Source organism: Danio rerio, chromosome 20 (genome assembly GCF_049306965.1).
Source record: "Danio rerio strain Tuebingen ecotype United States chromosome 20, GRCz12tu, whole genome shotgun sequence".
In the NCBI taxonomy this organism is placed as follows: Eukaryota; Metazoa; Chordata; class Actinopteri; order Cypriniformes; family Danionidae; genus Danio; species Danio rerio.
Genome location: NC_133195.1, coordinates 34,850,001 through 34,865,723, shown reverse-complemented (window position 1 = coordinate 34,865,723; position 15,723 = coordinate 34,850,001). Strand labels below are relative to the sequence as shown.

The following is a 15,723-nucleotide window of genomic DNA, read 5'->3' as shown; positions in this document are numbered from 1 at the left end:
GCATGAGACAGAGAGAACTGCCCACCACGTTTTATAAACAAGCCCTATGCAGAGGTGCATTAAAACAATGCAGTTAAACACCAGCATATTGCTCTATTCCCTGACACACATTCAGTATTAATCCACACCGTGGCAAAAGCTGAACTATTTTGAAACTTGACCGCTGTACATGTGGAAAGACAGCTGATGGTGGTTATAGCAACGGCAGTGAAATGCAAGCTCACAAACGTATATAAATACATAAACAAAGCGCCACGCGAGAATATAAAGAATTAACCTGATACAGTACAAGCCACAAGGAGTGGTTACAAATAACAAAACACAATTAAATACATAATTACAAGCTAGAGAAAACAATGAGGCAACCATTTTAATCACACTTAAGTTACGTACAGTATACTTGTGAAATTGAGGAAGGAACTGATCTAAGAACTGTGTACTGTAAAGTTCCTGCCAAGCACTGACAAAGTCCTATAAATCAATAGTCTTTTATGATCCTTCCTTAACAAACGGCCGACGAATTCCCTATTGTAAGCGTGTAGATTGTTGAAGCACTAGTCAGAAAAATTCAAACATGCAAACATGGCAGAAGACTGGAGCTATAATGCTGAGGTATTTTTGCAAAAAGAAACTTCAACCACTGACTCGTCACTTCGTCATCTTTATAACACAAAAAAACACTAACTTTCCGTCACACTTCAGAGCACAGCGTCTTTGTGACATGATTCAACCAGGATCTGTTACAATGTTTATCTTCCTCTATGTACAGTGTTTGTGGACGGGGTTTCAATTTTCCTGGGTCTGTGCGCGCAACAAATGGCTTGATTTCTGTATCAACGTCAAAGCGACACAGCTAAAGACTCGTTACCATGGCGATTCATTCAACCCACTATGAGTCGACTCTTTTATAGATGAATCATTAGTTTTAAACACGGTGCACTTTCAGATTTAAACATCAGCTGGGTATTTCATTTCACTTAAAGCTGTGTTACGCACTGCATGGAAGGTCATGTTCATGAACCCATAATAGGGGCTCTTTAAGAACTCATTCAACAACGCTCAAAAAGCAAGCGGGAAAATATTTATACTTGTTTATTTTCTAAAAATGCACATGTTGTTTTGTTTATTACATTCAAAAAGAGTGTTTTCTTTGAGCAGGTAAAATAAAGGTACAGTACATATATCTGACTGCTTGTATTGAAGGACAGAATTGTATTACAGATAATATATAAATATTTATCCAAATATAAATAAATTAATTATTGTGTTGCTAAGTAAAATATCAATTTGTTTATGGAAAGCATCATCAAATGCATCAAGATATTGAACTGAATCGATGACATTATAACCGCACCGAACTGTGAGACCAGTATAGGTTCACACCCCTACTATGAAAGTCAATAATTACATTTTCAGCTTTCTTCAAAATATCTTCTTTTGTGTTCAACAGAGAAAAGTCAAACAGGTTCAGAACAAGTGAAGGTTTAGTAAATGTCGAAATAATTATCTTTAAAGTGTTTTCATTGATTAACACTCTCGACCATGGAGTTTTGATTGTAGCAATGTATTAGTAAATGTTTGAATTAAGATAACCTGAGATAAACAAATGCTGTAGTAGTGTTGTTCATTGTTAGTTCATGTTATCTGTTGTAGTTACTCATGTTAACAAATTAAAGCTTTTTCTATACCCTGCTATGAACAAATATATTTTTTGTTATGTTTAATGTCACTGTATTAATACCAGTATCAGTACATTTTTATTGTTATTAAATATAAGATTAATTAACTGGTATTAAACTGAGGAACTATTAAATATTAGCATACCTGACACTATTGTGACAGAGCTCTGGGTGTTTTCCAATTGCAGGTGATCCGTAAAGGTGAAGTGAGTTGTTGCTGGATCTGCACTACATGCAAAGATAATGAATATGTTCAGGATGAGTTCACCTGCAGAGCTTGTGACCTGGGCTGGTGGCCAGATGACGAACTGGCAGGTAAGAGACTTTGTTTACATTTCATTCATCCTCCTTTTTTAACCACACATCTAATAGCTCTTCATTCAAGCACTTAGAGCACTATTTCATTGACAATTCTGGCATAGCCTACTTTGCTTTAGTCCGTATCTCCATGCGGCTCCACTGCTATCACTCGTCTTTATGCCCTTCGCATCCTCCTTACCCAACACTCTCTCTCCCTCTGGGCTGTGAGCTGCGTGTTATTTTGACAGCTCTTTGCAGCAGCTAGCAGAGCTGGATAACGGTGAGGTTGGAATCCCATTAGTATCCAGCAGCCGTGTGTCAGGCTCAACAGTTTCACCACGAAACCTGAGCAGCAACAGGGAATTCTGATTACCAGAGAGACAGACTGATCTGAGATGGAGAAAAAGCTCTGTCATGGTGAAGGTGAGAGAGAAAGAGAGAGAGACCCTTCAGGGATATACAGGACGCTCTGTCATAGAGAATGAGAGTGATCAGAATGCAAAGAAAGACATGCACATGGAAAAACTAGGGCAAATGAAGCTTAAGGGTCAATGACGTGATGTATTAATTTTGTTGGAATAATTATATTAAAATGTTACATACATAGTATAGTTTTTACAATTTTTAATTATGATCTTTAGCCATTTTAAGGCACCAATTTTGTCAGTCTGTTAAATGGTACGGTCACATAATTTCCCAAAGATCTCTTCAATAATGAGCATTCTTTATTTTTTCAACTGTCCTTATATCATAATGAAGAAAAACATTGTGTACGTTTACATGGACACCAATAATATAATCCAATGAAATGTTCCTTAATGAAATTGAAAGAGACGAACTGCAGTTAAAGTCGACTAATTAAAAATGAGACACCCGAAATTACATGAAACTCCGGAGGAAATGTGGATAGTGTGGTGATGCAATGACATAAATCGTCTTATGTGCTATAAGATGTAAAACGGAATCATTAAAGCAACATTCAAAAAGTAACTGATGTAAACACCTTAATCAAATTATTGTCTTAAGGACGGCTCACACTGTGCGATTTTGTTTTTATAATCCTGAATGATTGTAGCATGTCAGACTGCACAAACATGGCTCCCATGTCACACTATGAGATCTCAGCTGTCATAAAGTCAGACTGAATGACAATGAAGATGCGGCAAACACTAAAGAAAACGGCCCAAAAGTTTGACTTCATCCACCAGTGACACTTTCACTATCCCGAGTTCTGAAAAGATTCCTCACGGCAAACGTAAACAACCTGTAGCAGCAAATTTGCTCACAGCGAGTGTCAATAATTAAACCAGGAAGAAAAAAACAGTTTTGACATTTCCCCATAGTCATTTGAATTGTCGCATGGATTACGTCATCAAATTTGTCGCTCCTATTGGTTCTTGAATTGATGTTCACCGCAGCTGTTGTTACACTGAAGGAAAGTGTTTGAAATCTTTAGATACTGCCAGAACTTCATCTGAGGAAAAATCAGATCGCAACGGACACTAAGCGGCTGTCAGTGAACATGTCAAACCAACGATCAAAGATCACAGATTTTATCATAGGATTTCAGGAATCTTTTAGGATTTCCTAAATTTGTCTCAGATGACAAAATCTAGGCTAAAATCTCACAGAGTGAGCAGGGCTTAATTCAGATTAAGGCAAATAATTTGATTACAGATGTCCATGTAAATGTACTCATTGGCTGTGTCCGAAACCACCTACTACTCAGTAGGTATTGAATTTGAATTTAAATGCACTACTCGGCTGTTAGAAATGTATGTTCTATACAATATGAATATGAGAAGTATGAATGGAACTTGGACGTACTTCATTTTGTCATGATCATGGGACCTACCCGTGAGTTGCGTCGCTTCACTCCCATTCATAAATTCTCTCGTGGTGCATCATGGGATAGCGTATCGTCCATCCGATCGCACTTTAAATCTCGGCAGAAGTAGTAGATCATCCCGGCACTTCTGAAATAATGTTTTTCGAATTCTATGAGTTAGGACATACAACTCGGATCGCATACTGTTTTTTTGTGTACAGGTACTATATAGAATTGAAGTTTGTCATTTCGGACGCAGTCATTGTCAATGGAAGAATTACCTGTAATGCACATGAAGTTTATGGCAGTCTTACACATGAACTGACACTGTTTGTTAATTTTATATATGAATATGTAGGTTGCAGCATCCACAGTTGCCATTTTAAACGATACAACAAACACTTCCTTCTCATCTGTTGTAAACAAACAGATACAGCTTGTACACACATAGTTACATGTCAAAATGCTTGCCCTTTAGACTTTTGTGAACATGCTTTGGACTATTTGCTGTAACTGATTTGATTGAAAATCTTTAAACATTTGATCTTCGAACACACAATTAATACATTCATTTCTGAAGATACAGTCAGTTCAGAAGTCCAACAATCCCAACATTCAGTATTTGATGTTGTCCTGTTCTTGACTATATTTTATTCAAACATCTTCCTATCTGCTTTCTTTTATTCCAGAATGCAAACCTCTCCCACTCAAGTATCTGGAGTGGGGCAGCGTGGAGTCTATCATCGCAGTGGTCTTCTCCTGCGTCGGTATTCTAGTAACTCTGTTCGTCACCTTCATCTTCTTCCAGTATAGTGACACTCCAGTGGTGAAGTCCTCCAGCCGTGAACTCTGCTACATCATCCTGGCTGGCATCTTCCTTGGCTATATCTGCCCCTTCACTCTCATCGCACGTCCTACTGTGATCTCCTGCTACCTGCAGCGCATCTTAGTGGGCTTGTCGTCTGCCATGTGCTATTCCGCACTAGTAACCAAGACCAACCGCATAGCACGCATCCTGGCTGGCAGCAAGAAGAAAATCTGCACCCGCAAGCCTCGATTCATGAGCGCCTGGGCCCAGGTTGTTATCGCCTTCATGCTGATTAGTCTCCAGCTGGCCGTAGTTGTTACACTCATGGTATTGGAACCTCCCGAGCCAGTGAAGAGCTATCCCAGCATCAGGGAGGTGTACCTCATCTGTAACACAAGTAATGTGGGTGTTGTGGCACCGTTGGGCTACAATGGCCTTCTTATTATGAGCTGCACCTACTACGCTTTTAAGACCAGGAACGTTCCTGCCAACTTTAATGAAGCCAAGTACATCGCTTTCACCATGTACACCACCTGCATTATCTGGCTGGCTTTTGTGCCCATTTATTTCGGCTCCAACTACAAGATCATCACCACCTCCTTCTCGGTCAGTCTCAGCGTTACTGTGGCACTAGGCTGCATGTTCACGCCCAAGATGTACATCATCATCGCCAAGCCTGAGCGCAACGTACGCAGCGCCTTCACGACCTCGGATGTGGTTCGTATGCACGTGGGCGATGGGAAGCCGGCTCCCTGCCAGAGCAACAGCATCCTCAACATGTTCCGCAGGAAGAAGAACAACAACAACGCGACTGGCAGTACCAAGTGAGTGACACCTATTAATAGGTTTGAGTCACATTTCTAAATACCAGCTGAATGCACATACAGGCTATGAAACGTATGGAAATAAAATAATAGTATTTCTTTCTCAGTAGCACACCAAGTTGGACTGCAGCAGTAGCACTGAAAGTGTTCTTTCTAGCATGTGTGTGTATTTGAGTTGTCTTTCCCATGTTTTTCTACCTGCTGCAAACCAACAATATGTACGTAGAGTTTCGCTAGAGCCAGACACTATCCGGTCGTCTTCTATATGTGCTGATTCCGCTTCTAAAACTTAACCTAATTTTCAATCATCTACCCATCCACTAAGTCCCCCTCTCTCCCTCCTCAGTATTAACCCACTTCTCAGTGTGCCTCCTCCCTCTTGTCAAACCTTCTCCTGACTAAAAAATTAACCCAGTTCTTTAAGGCTGTAGCTCTCATATGCAGTTCCCTTCTAATACCCTGTTCACACTGACAGCGATTTTATGTCTGGAGGTCGCTGCACGTTGGTTGAAATTCCTACTGCTGCTGAAAAACAACATTAATAACATTGTGGTATTCGTTCATAGATCACAACAGATCAAACTGAATCATATTATGAAAATCATGGAAAAATTATGCATCAATTAAACTGGTTCTTATTTGCATAAACGTAAACTGCTCTAAGTTTTAACATAACTAGATGCCACATTGAGTTGCTTCTCATTTCCACACATGAAGAAGTTAACAATCATATCTCCTATTGGAAGTTGCTACATTGAGTCGCTGCTTACTACCATAAACCTAAACTGTGCTTAACATAGATGCATGTTACTTGGTAGTAGGGATGCAAGGATTAACGGATTTCGCTATTAACCACACTTTAATTTGTCATGGTTAATTAATAGTAAAGGTTTCTCAACACAGCATTTCTGCAAGAAACAAAACTGCAGCAACTAAACAAAGTTATGCCAACTGTGCGCTAGTTTAAAATTCCGAGCTTGTACACAATACGCATACACACTGGATTAAAGGCTGATTTTAACTATGGCTGAGGCTATTGACTCAGGGCCATTCACATGTCCCGTCTTTTGTGCATGCAAGTTCTTTTTTTGCGGCCATATTGGAAATGACGTGCATGCGGTGCGCATGCGGCACGACACGCTCATGCTTTCCAGGTGCATCTAGTTGTAAATCGAATGACGCGAGTGCACCATAAAATGTAAACTTTTTAAAAACTTTTACGCATGACTTGATAGTCTTTAAAATGAGTATCGAACTGATGTTATTTTTCATGAATGTAACTTTAACATAACATTCGGTTGTGGTTAGGGTTATCTATGTTGATTCTGGAACAACATTCAATCAGCCAGTCAATTTTAAAGGTAGACTTAAAGTTAGGGATATATGCTTCTACATCAGGGGTCTCAAACTCAAATTGGCAGGGGGCCATATCAGTAACTGACAATTCATAGGAGGGCCGTTTTAACATTCAAGCACAAGAAAAAAGTGGAAACCTGATGTAATAGATGCATTTAGACATTCTTTCCCACGGTACAGAATATGCAGTCAAAGTTTGTTTCTTATTGTAAATATTGAAGGGGTAGTTTACATTGCTATGAAAATACAACAATTTAATAATAGGCATAATGATAATAATTATTATTATTCTGTCTAAATTGATTGCTGCTAAACCAAAGGTTTAACACATTAGTGCAAGAACAACAGGAAGCAGATTGGGTAATTTTAGTGACTTTACTAGCAATTGTTCTTCTCAATATAATTTTTTTCTCTTCAAAACTACAACAAAAAGGTAAGTAAAAAATTATGTACATATTCACATTTACTTTAACATGTGTAATTTAGTCAGCAGTAAAACTTTACTAATGCACCTTTTTTATACAAATCTTCATGTGCTTATTAGGAAAATCTATTAAATGACACCATTTAAATCAAATATTAGCAATATTATTATATTGACACCACCATCATATTGTGTAAGCCATGGACATGTGTTTGTACAACACAATACAGGTGGTATAAAACTGATTATAGTAAAATGACCCTTGAATATTTACAAAAATATAACTTTAGTAAAAATTAGAGCACTTACAGACATACATTTCAACATTTAAATCAGCCATAGAATAATCTGCATATGCGTTACTTTCTACCACAAGCTGAGAGAAACCGAAAATAACCTGAATGTATAGTATAGGTGGCGGGTCAAAACAAGTGCCTATATGCAACTGCACAACAATGATAGTGATTCAAAAATATATGTTTTGGCGAGCCGAATCTTGTTATATTTTTATATCAGTTTGAGACCCCTGTTTTACATCGTTATCTATTCCAAATATATTATTGGATTTCATTTTGGGAAAAATTACAGTTAGGTTAAGGGGTAGGAATTACATTTGGATTTTATTTTTGAGCAGGAATGATGTTCCAGCATCAACATCGTCGTTATTCCTGGTTTGCATACCACATGGCAAAATGACACACAACCTGAATCCGTTCTTATCTGCATAAACCTAAACTTACCTTTTAATTTAACTTTTAATCTGGTGGTTGACCAAACAGATTACCACTCATTTAATAAAGTTAACGTGAACAAACATTTCTCTAGTTTGATTTGTCAACAGATATGCTTATGGAAGTGGGTAGATTCTGGCTATGTCCTAATCCACTCACTCTCATTGAAAACAAATGACCTCCAGTCCCCATGATGCTGCAAATCGCTGTCAGTGTGAATGCCCCTTGATTCTGATGCAGCTTTCAGCTCTGAGGCCTCTCTGTCCTGTTAACTTAATTACACTAAGAGCGGACAGAGAATGCCATGTTGATCTGAAACTGAGGGGAATTCCATAAAGCCCTTCTTCCTGCTGCATGACGTTCAGAGCAGTGCAGTGAAGGGATGGCAGAGAATGAGCCATCGTGGCTTTCATAATGCTCTGAAAGCAGGTCATTATGAGATATGCAATTAGCATGTTTGAGGGAGTCTCTGTCAACGACTTCATGAATTAACAATGTCGCGTTTACGCATCGTGTGCTAACCCTAATCATGAGAGTTTTATGGCTGATAATTGTAGCAATTGTCTGAATGATGACGTGCATAATGATCATGTTTCTGTGATGTTCTTCTCTGTCTCTGTGTCGCATTCTGGCGTCTCTTCGTGGGATTAACGTTGGGTCTCTGTTTCATTCATAGTCCTAATGGAAAGTCTGTGTCATGGTCTGAATCAGGTGCCAGACCCCAGGGGAGGGGGTCGAGTGTGTTCCACAGACTGTCTGTGCATGTGAGGAGGCAAGCGGTCGGCCAGAGTCAGACGGCAGTCATACGACCCCTAACTAATGCCTCACAACCCCCCGAGTCTGAGTATGGCGCTGGCCTCAACACAGCCCCCAATGGCTCTCACCCTGATGACAAGGATCTCTACAACCTCGGCGAAGGTCACGACGGGGGTCCCCAACATCCAACAGCCCAGGAGGGAGGGCTACCACCTTCCTATTCTCCTCCTAACTTAATAGACCACAGCGCTGATTGTCCTGAAAGGGAGCCAGTGGACACTCTGAGCTCTACTGTTCCTGATTTTGACCAATTTGTAATCGGCACGGGCAACAATTTAAGCCCCGTCTCCTATAAATCGTCCGCCAATCAGCTGCCTCTTCCCCTGCATGGGGACGCGTTCCCTGAGGAGGGTTCAGAAATGGAAGCTCTCGACCTCATTCAGGGGTTTCTGTGTGGAGGTGCCACACAAGAGGAGGAGGAGGAGGAGGAGGAGGAAGGTGTGGAGGAAGAGTTGGCACAGAGTAAGCTGACTCTGCTCACCCCACCTTCCCCATTCAGGGACTCACTTCAGTCAGGGGGGTCCATTCCTGGATCCCCCAGCTCCGACAACAACCCTCTCTTCTCCCAAAGTATGAACTACACCCCAAAACAGAGCTCTTTTACACTGTAAAAGCACACGCTCAGGACGGCGCTGTTTATTAATCAATCACTACAGGATATCATTTGCTTGCTTACTTGGCTATCTTCACAAGTCTCTGTCAAATGTTTTGGAAAGCAAGGAGGACTGTAAAATGATCAAAAAGGGTTCCTATTGGGAATATTTTTCTCTGAGGCAGCATTCGTTTTCCAAAATGCTGCGGAAAGTTGGAGTGCCAAATATTATCGTGTTGCTGTGCCCGAAACATGCTGGCAAATGAGATCTCGACAGTCCAGGAGTGACAATGCCAGCGTGCTGCTTTACTCTTTCACTCTTGCCAGGATGAGAGACACTTTTTGGGATTTAGGTAATTCTGAACTATTTCGCTGGTTGCTTCTGATTAATGTTTAGGAACTAGTCATGGAAAATGAGGGTTTTTTGGATGTAGACTAAGACATAAGTGCTTAAGTAATATACATACAGATAAATCAGACATCTCATATCAAGTCACTGTGTGGTTGAAGTATCTGATTTACATGTGGACAAATTAAAGTGAAACCATGTGTGCACAATAAACATCACACGGTTGACTTGATGAGTAAACAAGGAGTTTCCCAGCTAAGTTTTTTTTTTTCCGGTTTTCTTTGTGGCTCCCAAATGTAAGATTCAGTGCTTTTGCTTAGAGAGACAAAGGCAAGAATGCTGATTGTAACATTAGCTATAGAATACGAATTAACTTCAATTTGGAGCCAAGGTACGTTAAAGAAACTGTGCTTTTCTTAACTTTGTCTTATGCGTGAACTCATCCTAGTAAAGGGAAGCAATGTTTTGCAAACGTTTGTATACTGTTCTGCCATCTATTGTTTTCCACACAGATGGTGTCTTTGTATATCTGCTATATGTTTCTATGATTAGAATGTGATATATTTGTAAGTTTTAAAAATGACGTCTTATAACTTTTCTCTTTGTGATAAAAGGGACATATATGGTTTGCTGGAGCAACTTTTTTAAATGTTACATTTTTAAATTGTATCTATGAGTAGTTGCTTCTAGTGGTAACTTGTAGCATTTACTGCCAATCTTGCGTAGGGTTATCTCATGAATTTGCGACTGTACCGCTTTTAAGTTTCACAGGACTATTAGAATGCAACTCTCAAAAGAACAAAATTCTTGAATATCTTGCATATTGTAATTGTTAAAATGGATTGTAATATTAGGTCTTTTAGTGTAAGTTGTTTGGAACAGACTCATTTGTTCAATGTAAAGTAATTGACAGCTCACCTGTTTACATGATCAGACTTAAACATGAGAAAATGCTCTTTTGCCAAGACAATTCATGCTGTAAAATAAATATTTTATATCTAATCTTGTCTTTTAGTTTTTTTTCCACCATATATTTCGTTCACATGAGTAGATAATGCTGTCGATTTCCTTCATTGAAGATGTAGGCATCTTTTTTTCCCTTACTAGAACATTTATGAAGATTTTAAACTGAGAATGTATTCCTTAGTGATTCATAAATGCATGTCAACGGGTTCCAGCACTTTGAAGAGAAAAAAAAAACATACAGGAACACAAAATTATAAACCTGTGGCTAGGCTTGGGCGGTATCCAACTTTTTATACTGTCAAACCTCCTCCTATTTTACCTGGGTATACGGTATTACTGTGCATAATTTAAAAAAATTATGACGTAAGGATTAGGCAGTGTCACCAAAACTGTTGGCTTGTGCCTAAACCATTCAGAAACTGAATACCATGTATGCGACCTTAGGTTTGAGGTATTTCCATTTCTCGCGGTCACATTATTATTGTATAATTTGCAAATTGCCTCGTCTGTATTTACCGCCTCTCCCTTCTCGTTCAGTCGAAACCCGAAATACTGGCAAACTGCAGAAGTTGTGTTCTTTTTCGAGAGCAGGTCACTTGGTGCAAAACTTGCCATCTTTCCACCTCGCATACGCATTTTTAGGCATTGAATAAATTATATAATACTTAATCCTTGTGGTAGACGAGGTGATGCAGTGGGTAGCACTGTCGCCTTACAGCAAGAAGGTTGCAGGTTTGAGCCTTGGCTGGGTCAGTTGACATTTCTTTGTGGAGTTTGCATGTTCTCCCCATGCTCGCATGTGTTCCTCCGGGTTTTTATTCCCCTAGAAATCCGAAAACATGCGCTGGAATTCATCATTTATTCATTTTCTTTTCGGCTTAGTCCCTTTATTAATCTGGGGTCGCCGCAGCGGAATGAACCGCAAACCTACCCACTGTTTTACGCAGCGGATGCCCTTCTAGCTGCAACCCATCACTGGGAAACATTCACACAATCTCATTCACACACATACACAACGGACAATTTAGCCTACCCAAGTCACCTATACAGCATGTCTTTGGACTTGTGGGGGAAACCCACAGGAGCACGGGAAAACATGCAAATTTAGACAGAAGTGCCAACTGATCCAGCCGAGGCTCAAACCAGTGACCTTCCTGCTGTGAGGCGACAACGCTACCCACTGCGCCACCGCATTTTCCTATAGGTGAATTGAGTAGGCTAAATTGTCCATAGTGTATATGTGTAAATGAGAACGTATGGGTGTTTCCCAGTGATGGGTTGCAGCTTGAAGGACATCCGCTGTGTAAAACATATGCTGATTAAGTTGGGATTCATTCCGCTGTGGCAACTCCTTATTATTAAAATGACTAAGCTGAAGAGAAAATGAATGAATGGATTTAATCCTTGTCTTTTATATAAGTTCATTGTTTTTGATGCAGTACATTATATTACCATATTGCCGCCCAAGCCTACCTGTGGCTCCTTAATCTCCACGGGCCACACCACCACAAGCTAAAAATCTTTATTAAAAAGTTTTCTGTATGTTGTTGTGTCCAAGGATGAAAGTTTTATTTATTAACAATGCTTGAACAGTAACAGAAAGGCAATTATACTTTTTATATTTCCACTAAAGACTGAGATAACTATCAATTTAGATACATTCAAAATATGTCTATCCTCATTAATAATAACACAACATATATAAAGATTTTTTTTTATTACAAAAAAAAAAAAGATAAAAAATATATATAGCAGAGGAGTTGGAGTTCTTAAAGTATGAAACCATAAACCTTTAATGATGAATATAAATGTCTGCTTTTTGGCTTTTCACCTCTTTTAATGTCCGAGAATGAATGTATTTTCATTCTAATTTTCATTTTATTGGCTGAACTGTTTCTTTAAAACTGAGACTTTCGTGTATTCCTAAAATTTATGCTTTGGCTTCTTTATTCCAAATGTATTCAAACTCGGTGAACATCAGTTTAGTTTAATTATGAACTTAAATGATAATTTCAGATATATTAAACTGGATTTTAATGGGTTACTTCAGACTAGAAATACCACAAACGTTGTTTACTGGTATATTATGTCTACATGGTACACCGGGTTTTAATTTAATGTTCTTATTTAATCTGTCACACAAAATATAATGTTTTGAAATCGATGTCTCGCACTTAGAAACCGCCCATGTTAAAATTTAATCACTTTTTTTCACGACCTGTATACCAGAACGCCACGCATGAATGTGTGTGTGTTCTTTTACGACTTTAAAGCCCAAAGCGGATGAAAAGCAAAGCAATCCAATCGAGGCGTGATATTTCCGGGTCCTATGACTTATCAGGTGGTTGTCCGGTGGGAGGAGAGGGAGTATGTGCTTTCTGTTTGAATACTTTCCTTACAGCCGTCCCCGAACCCAAAGCACTTCTGCAAACTGTGAGAGGGAAGTGGTTGCACAGAGTTGCCAAAACTTTTCCACTCTCATAACTGACATTTTGGCAGCATGGCAGGCGGGTCCGTGTCGGAGTGTAAGGAGTATCTGTTTAAAGTTTTGGTTATCGGGGAACTTGGTGTGGGAAAGACTAGCATCATCAAGCGATATGTTCACCAGCTCTTCTCGCAACACTACAGAGCGACCATAGGCGTGGATTTTGCTCTCAAAGTCTTAAACTGGGACAGCAAAACACTAGTACGACTACAGCTGTGGGACATCGCAGGTAAGAAATACGTGTAAATTAAATGGTTTCAAATGTGTATCGTGTAATAATTCTACAGATGCTATGTTTATGGAGGTTTCTTTTTACCTGTGTCAACGTTTCAAGCACGCACAAGGTAGCACGTGATTCTTGTTGTAATGTTGAGTGATGGAAAGTCCGACTTCGTTCTGAGATTCGGTTCTTTTGAACGGCTCTGTTCATTGAATCGCGTAAAAACATTTCTCGGAAGTCATGACGTAATTGAATCATCGCGTGGTCCCCTATGCATTGTCATATGATATGCATGAGATACATGGACAGCTATTGATGTTTAAAAGTAATAATAAGAAAATAAATGGTTTTTATTAATTGGTATTTAATTTGTGCATTATATATGTTAAAACATAATTAAATACAATTATAAAGAGCCTAAATATTTTGTATTTGATTCTTACAATTGAAACCAACATTATTTCATATATAAGTGTAAAAAAAACTCAAGAAAAAATACATTTCCTTTTTATGTAATATTTTAACAATTGTTCAAATTATTTAACTTTCTTTTTAGGATATTATTGTTCATCCTATTCTGGTATCTCAGCCTAATATGTGTGTGTTGCTCACTATTCAATAGACACTTGATTTGACACTTTCAGGCCTGTAACTAGGGGTGGTTCAGAAGACCCACACCTCATAGACCAAGGTCCAGAATCTGTCCCATACATGAGCTTATTTGTCCTATTTTGAATGCTATGCCATCACAAATGGTGAAAATAACCCATCGATTAAGGTTTTAAAAACACAGGGAATCCTCTGTTGGCTGTCGCTTCGGTTTGACTTCAGCTTATCAGTTTTGGCCAATGCTAACAAATATTTTTATTTTGTAATCTGCCGTCATCTTTCGCTACTGCATTGATTTCAAACAGAGAAAACATTTTACAGCCAACTTTTATTCTAAATCTTGCTGTTATTCTAAATTTTATTATTGAAAAAAAAGAGCAATGAAAAGGTGCGAAACACCAAAAGTGGACCCTATTGAAATTGATTTTTTTATACTATTTTGGCTGTTGTTGTTAGCCATGAATTTTCAAATATACTTAGAAAAACTGTGAAGCTCAACATTATTATTATTATTATTATCATTATTATCATTATTATTATTAGTTGTAGTATTAGTATGATTAATAATGATATTATTATGTTAATTATTATTTGTTTTATTCAAATGATCAAATTCTTACTAAGGAAAGTTGAATGTGGCCAGCTTGTTATTTTGCCTAATAAATGAAATAGACTACAGTTTTAATCTAAAACTTTAACATAACCTATTCCTATTTTTTCTAATAATATAAACATAAATTTGTATTTATTTAACATTTCTTCATTATAAATCTTTATGAAATATTTTTGGTGTAGGGTTGTTATGACGATCTGACAAGCTATTTGAGCTAAAAAAATAATACTTTAAATGTAACTAAAAAGAAAATTAGGCATATAACTGCAAAAATGTCCACTTTTTGACAGTGGCGTAGCGGACGGGCCCGCAGGGCACGCACCGCGGGGGGGCCCCGCGTGATTAGGGGGCCCCGCGTCGTCGTGATTTTCAATAATTAAAAATCCACCGGCGAACGCAATAATCAAACTCTTGGGAACAACTGTGGTCGGAACCAAAGTTCACAGGTCTGTGTTCTCTGAACACCTCTCAAGCGGTGGACTACTTCATTCTGATTGCTTGCCGCCAATGTTGCCAACTTAGCGACTTTGTCACTAGATTTAGCGACTTTTCAGACCCCCTTAGCGACAAATCTAGCGACTTTTTTGTGTGTTATTGGAGATTTTTTTAGACTGTCATTTGTCCATACTGTACCGTCCCTACTCTTCTCAACGAGCTGCGTGTGATGCCGCCGGCCCCTCCCCCGCCTCACAGCACTGACAGGCGGCCCAGTCAGTCCTCTACAGCAGCCTCTCCCACCTGCAGCCCGAGAGCAGATCACCCCTCTGCGTACCGACGACAAATGATTTAGCACAGGCAGTGTGAAGGTATTTCCCTTGTACAGTCAAACCGATCTACTTCTCCTTTATTTTAACAATTTAATTGGACCGTTTATTCTTTTCTTGTTCACAATCACAGATATTTTAGTGACAGTTTCTGAACTTGTCTGAGTTTATTACATATGAGAGATTACTGCACATTCACTACACATCTATAATGACATGCTGTATTCAAACAGCAATACATTTAGTTAAATAAACATGCTTATATAAAGTGTAGTGCAATTATAAATGCCCCTTTATTAACCATAGGCTGTTAAACAAACAGAAACGGTAGAACGTGATGACGTCAGTGATATGCAAAT

General features: G+C 38.8%; 3 protein-coding genes across 4 annotated transcripts in view; all 3 read left to right on the top strand.

Moving 5' to 3' along the window:
• grm1a (glutamate receptor, metabotropic 1a) overlaps window positions 1–10,709 on the top strand; it is a 65,667-nt gene extending 54,958 nt beyond the window's left edge. The window contains exons 7-9 of one of the 2 annotated variants that reach the window (XM_002665739.7): window positions 1,868–1,994; window positions 4,497–5,439; window positions 8,627–10,709. In XM_002665739.7, coding sequence (XP_002665785.3) covers window positions 1,868–1,994; window positions 4,497–5,439; window positions 8,627–9,377 — 1,821 coding nt within the window. In that variant the 3' untranslated portion in view covers window positions 9,378–10,709. The remainder of the gene's footprint in view (window positions 1–1,867; window positions 1,995–4,496; window positions 5,440–8,626) is intronic. The other variant, XM_009294784.5, reaches the window with a different exon arrangement.
• The window catches only part of LOC141379311 (uncharacterized), a 701,133-nt gene that overhangs the window by 21,786 nt on the left and 663,624 nt on the right, over window positions 1–15,723 (top strand). The gene's annotated exons all lie outside the window — the stretch shown is intronic.
• Window positions 13,089–15,723, top strand: part of rab32a (RAB32a, member RAS oncogene family) — a 36,628-nt gene continuing 33,993 nt past the window's right edge. Inside the window, 1 exon segment of the mRNA NM_201332.1 lies at window positions 13,089–13,387. Coding sequence (NP_958489.1) covers window positions 13,174–13,387 — 214 coding nt within the window. The 5' untranslated portion in view covers window positions 13,089–13,173.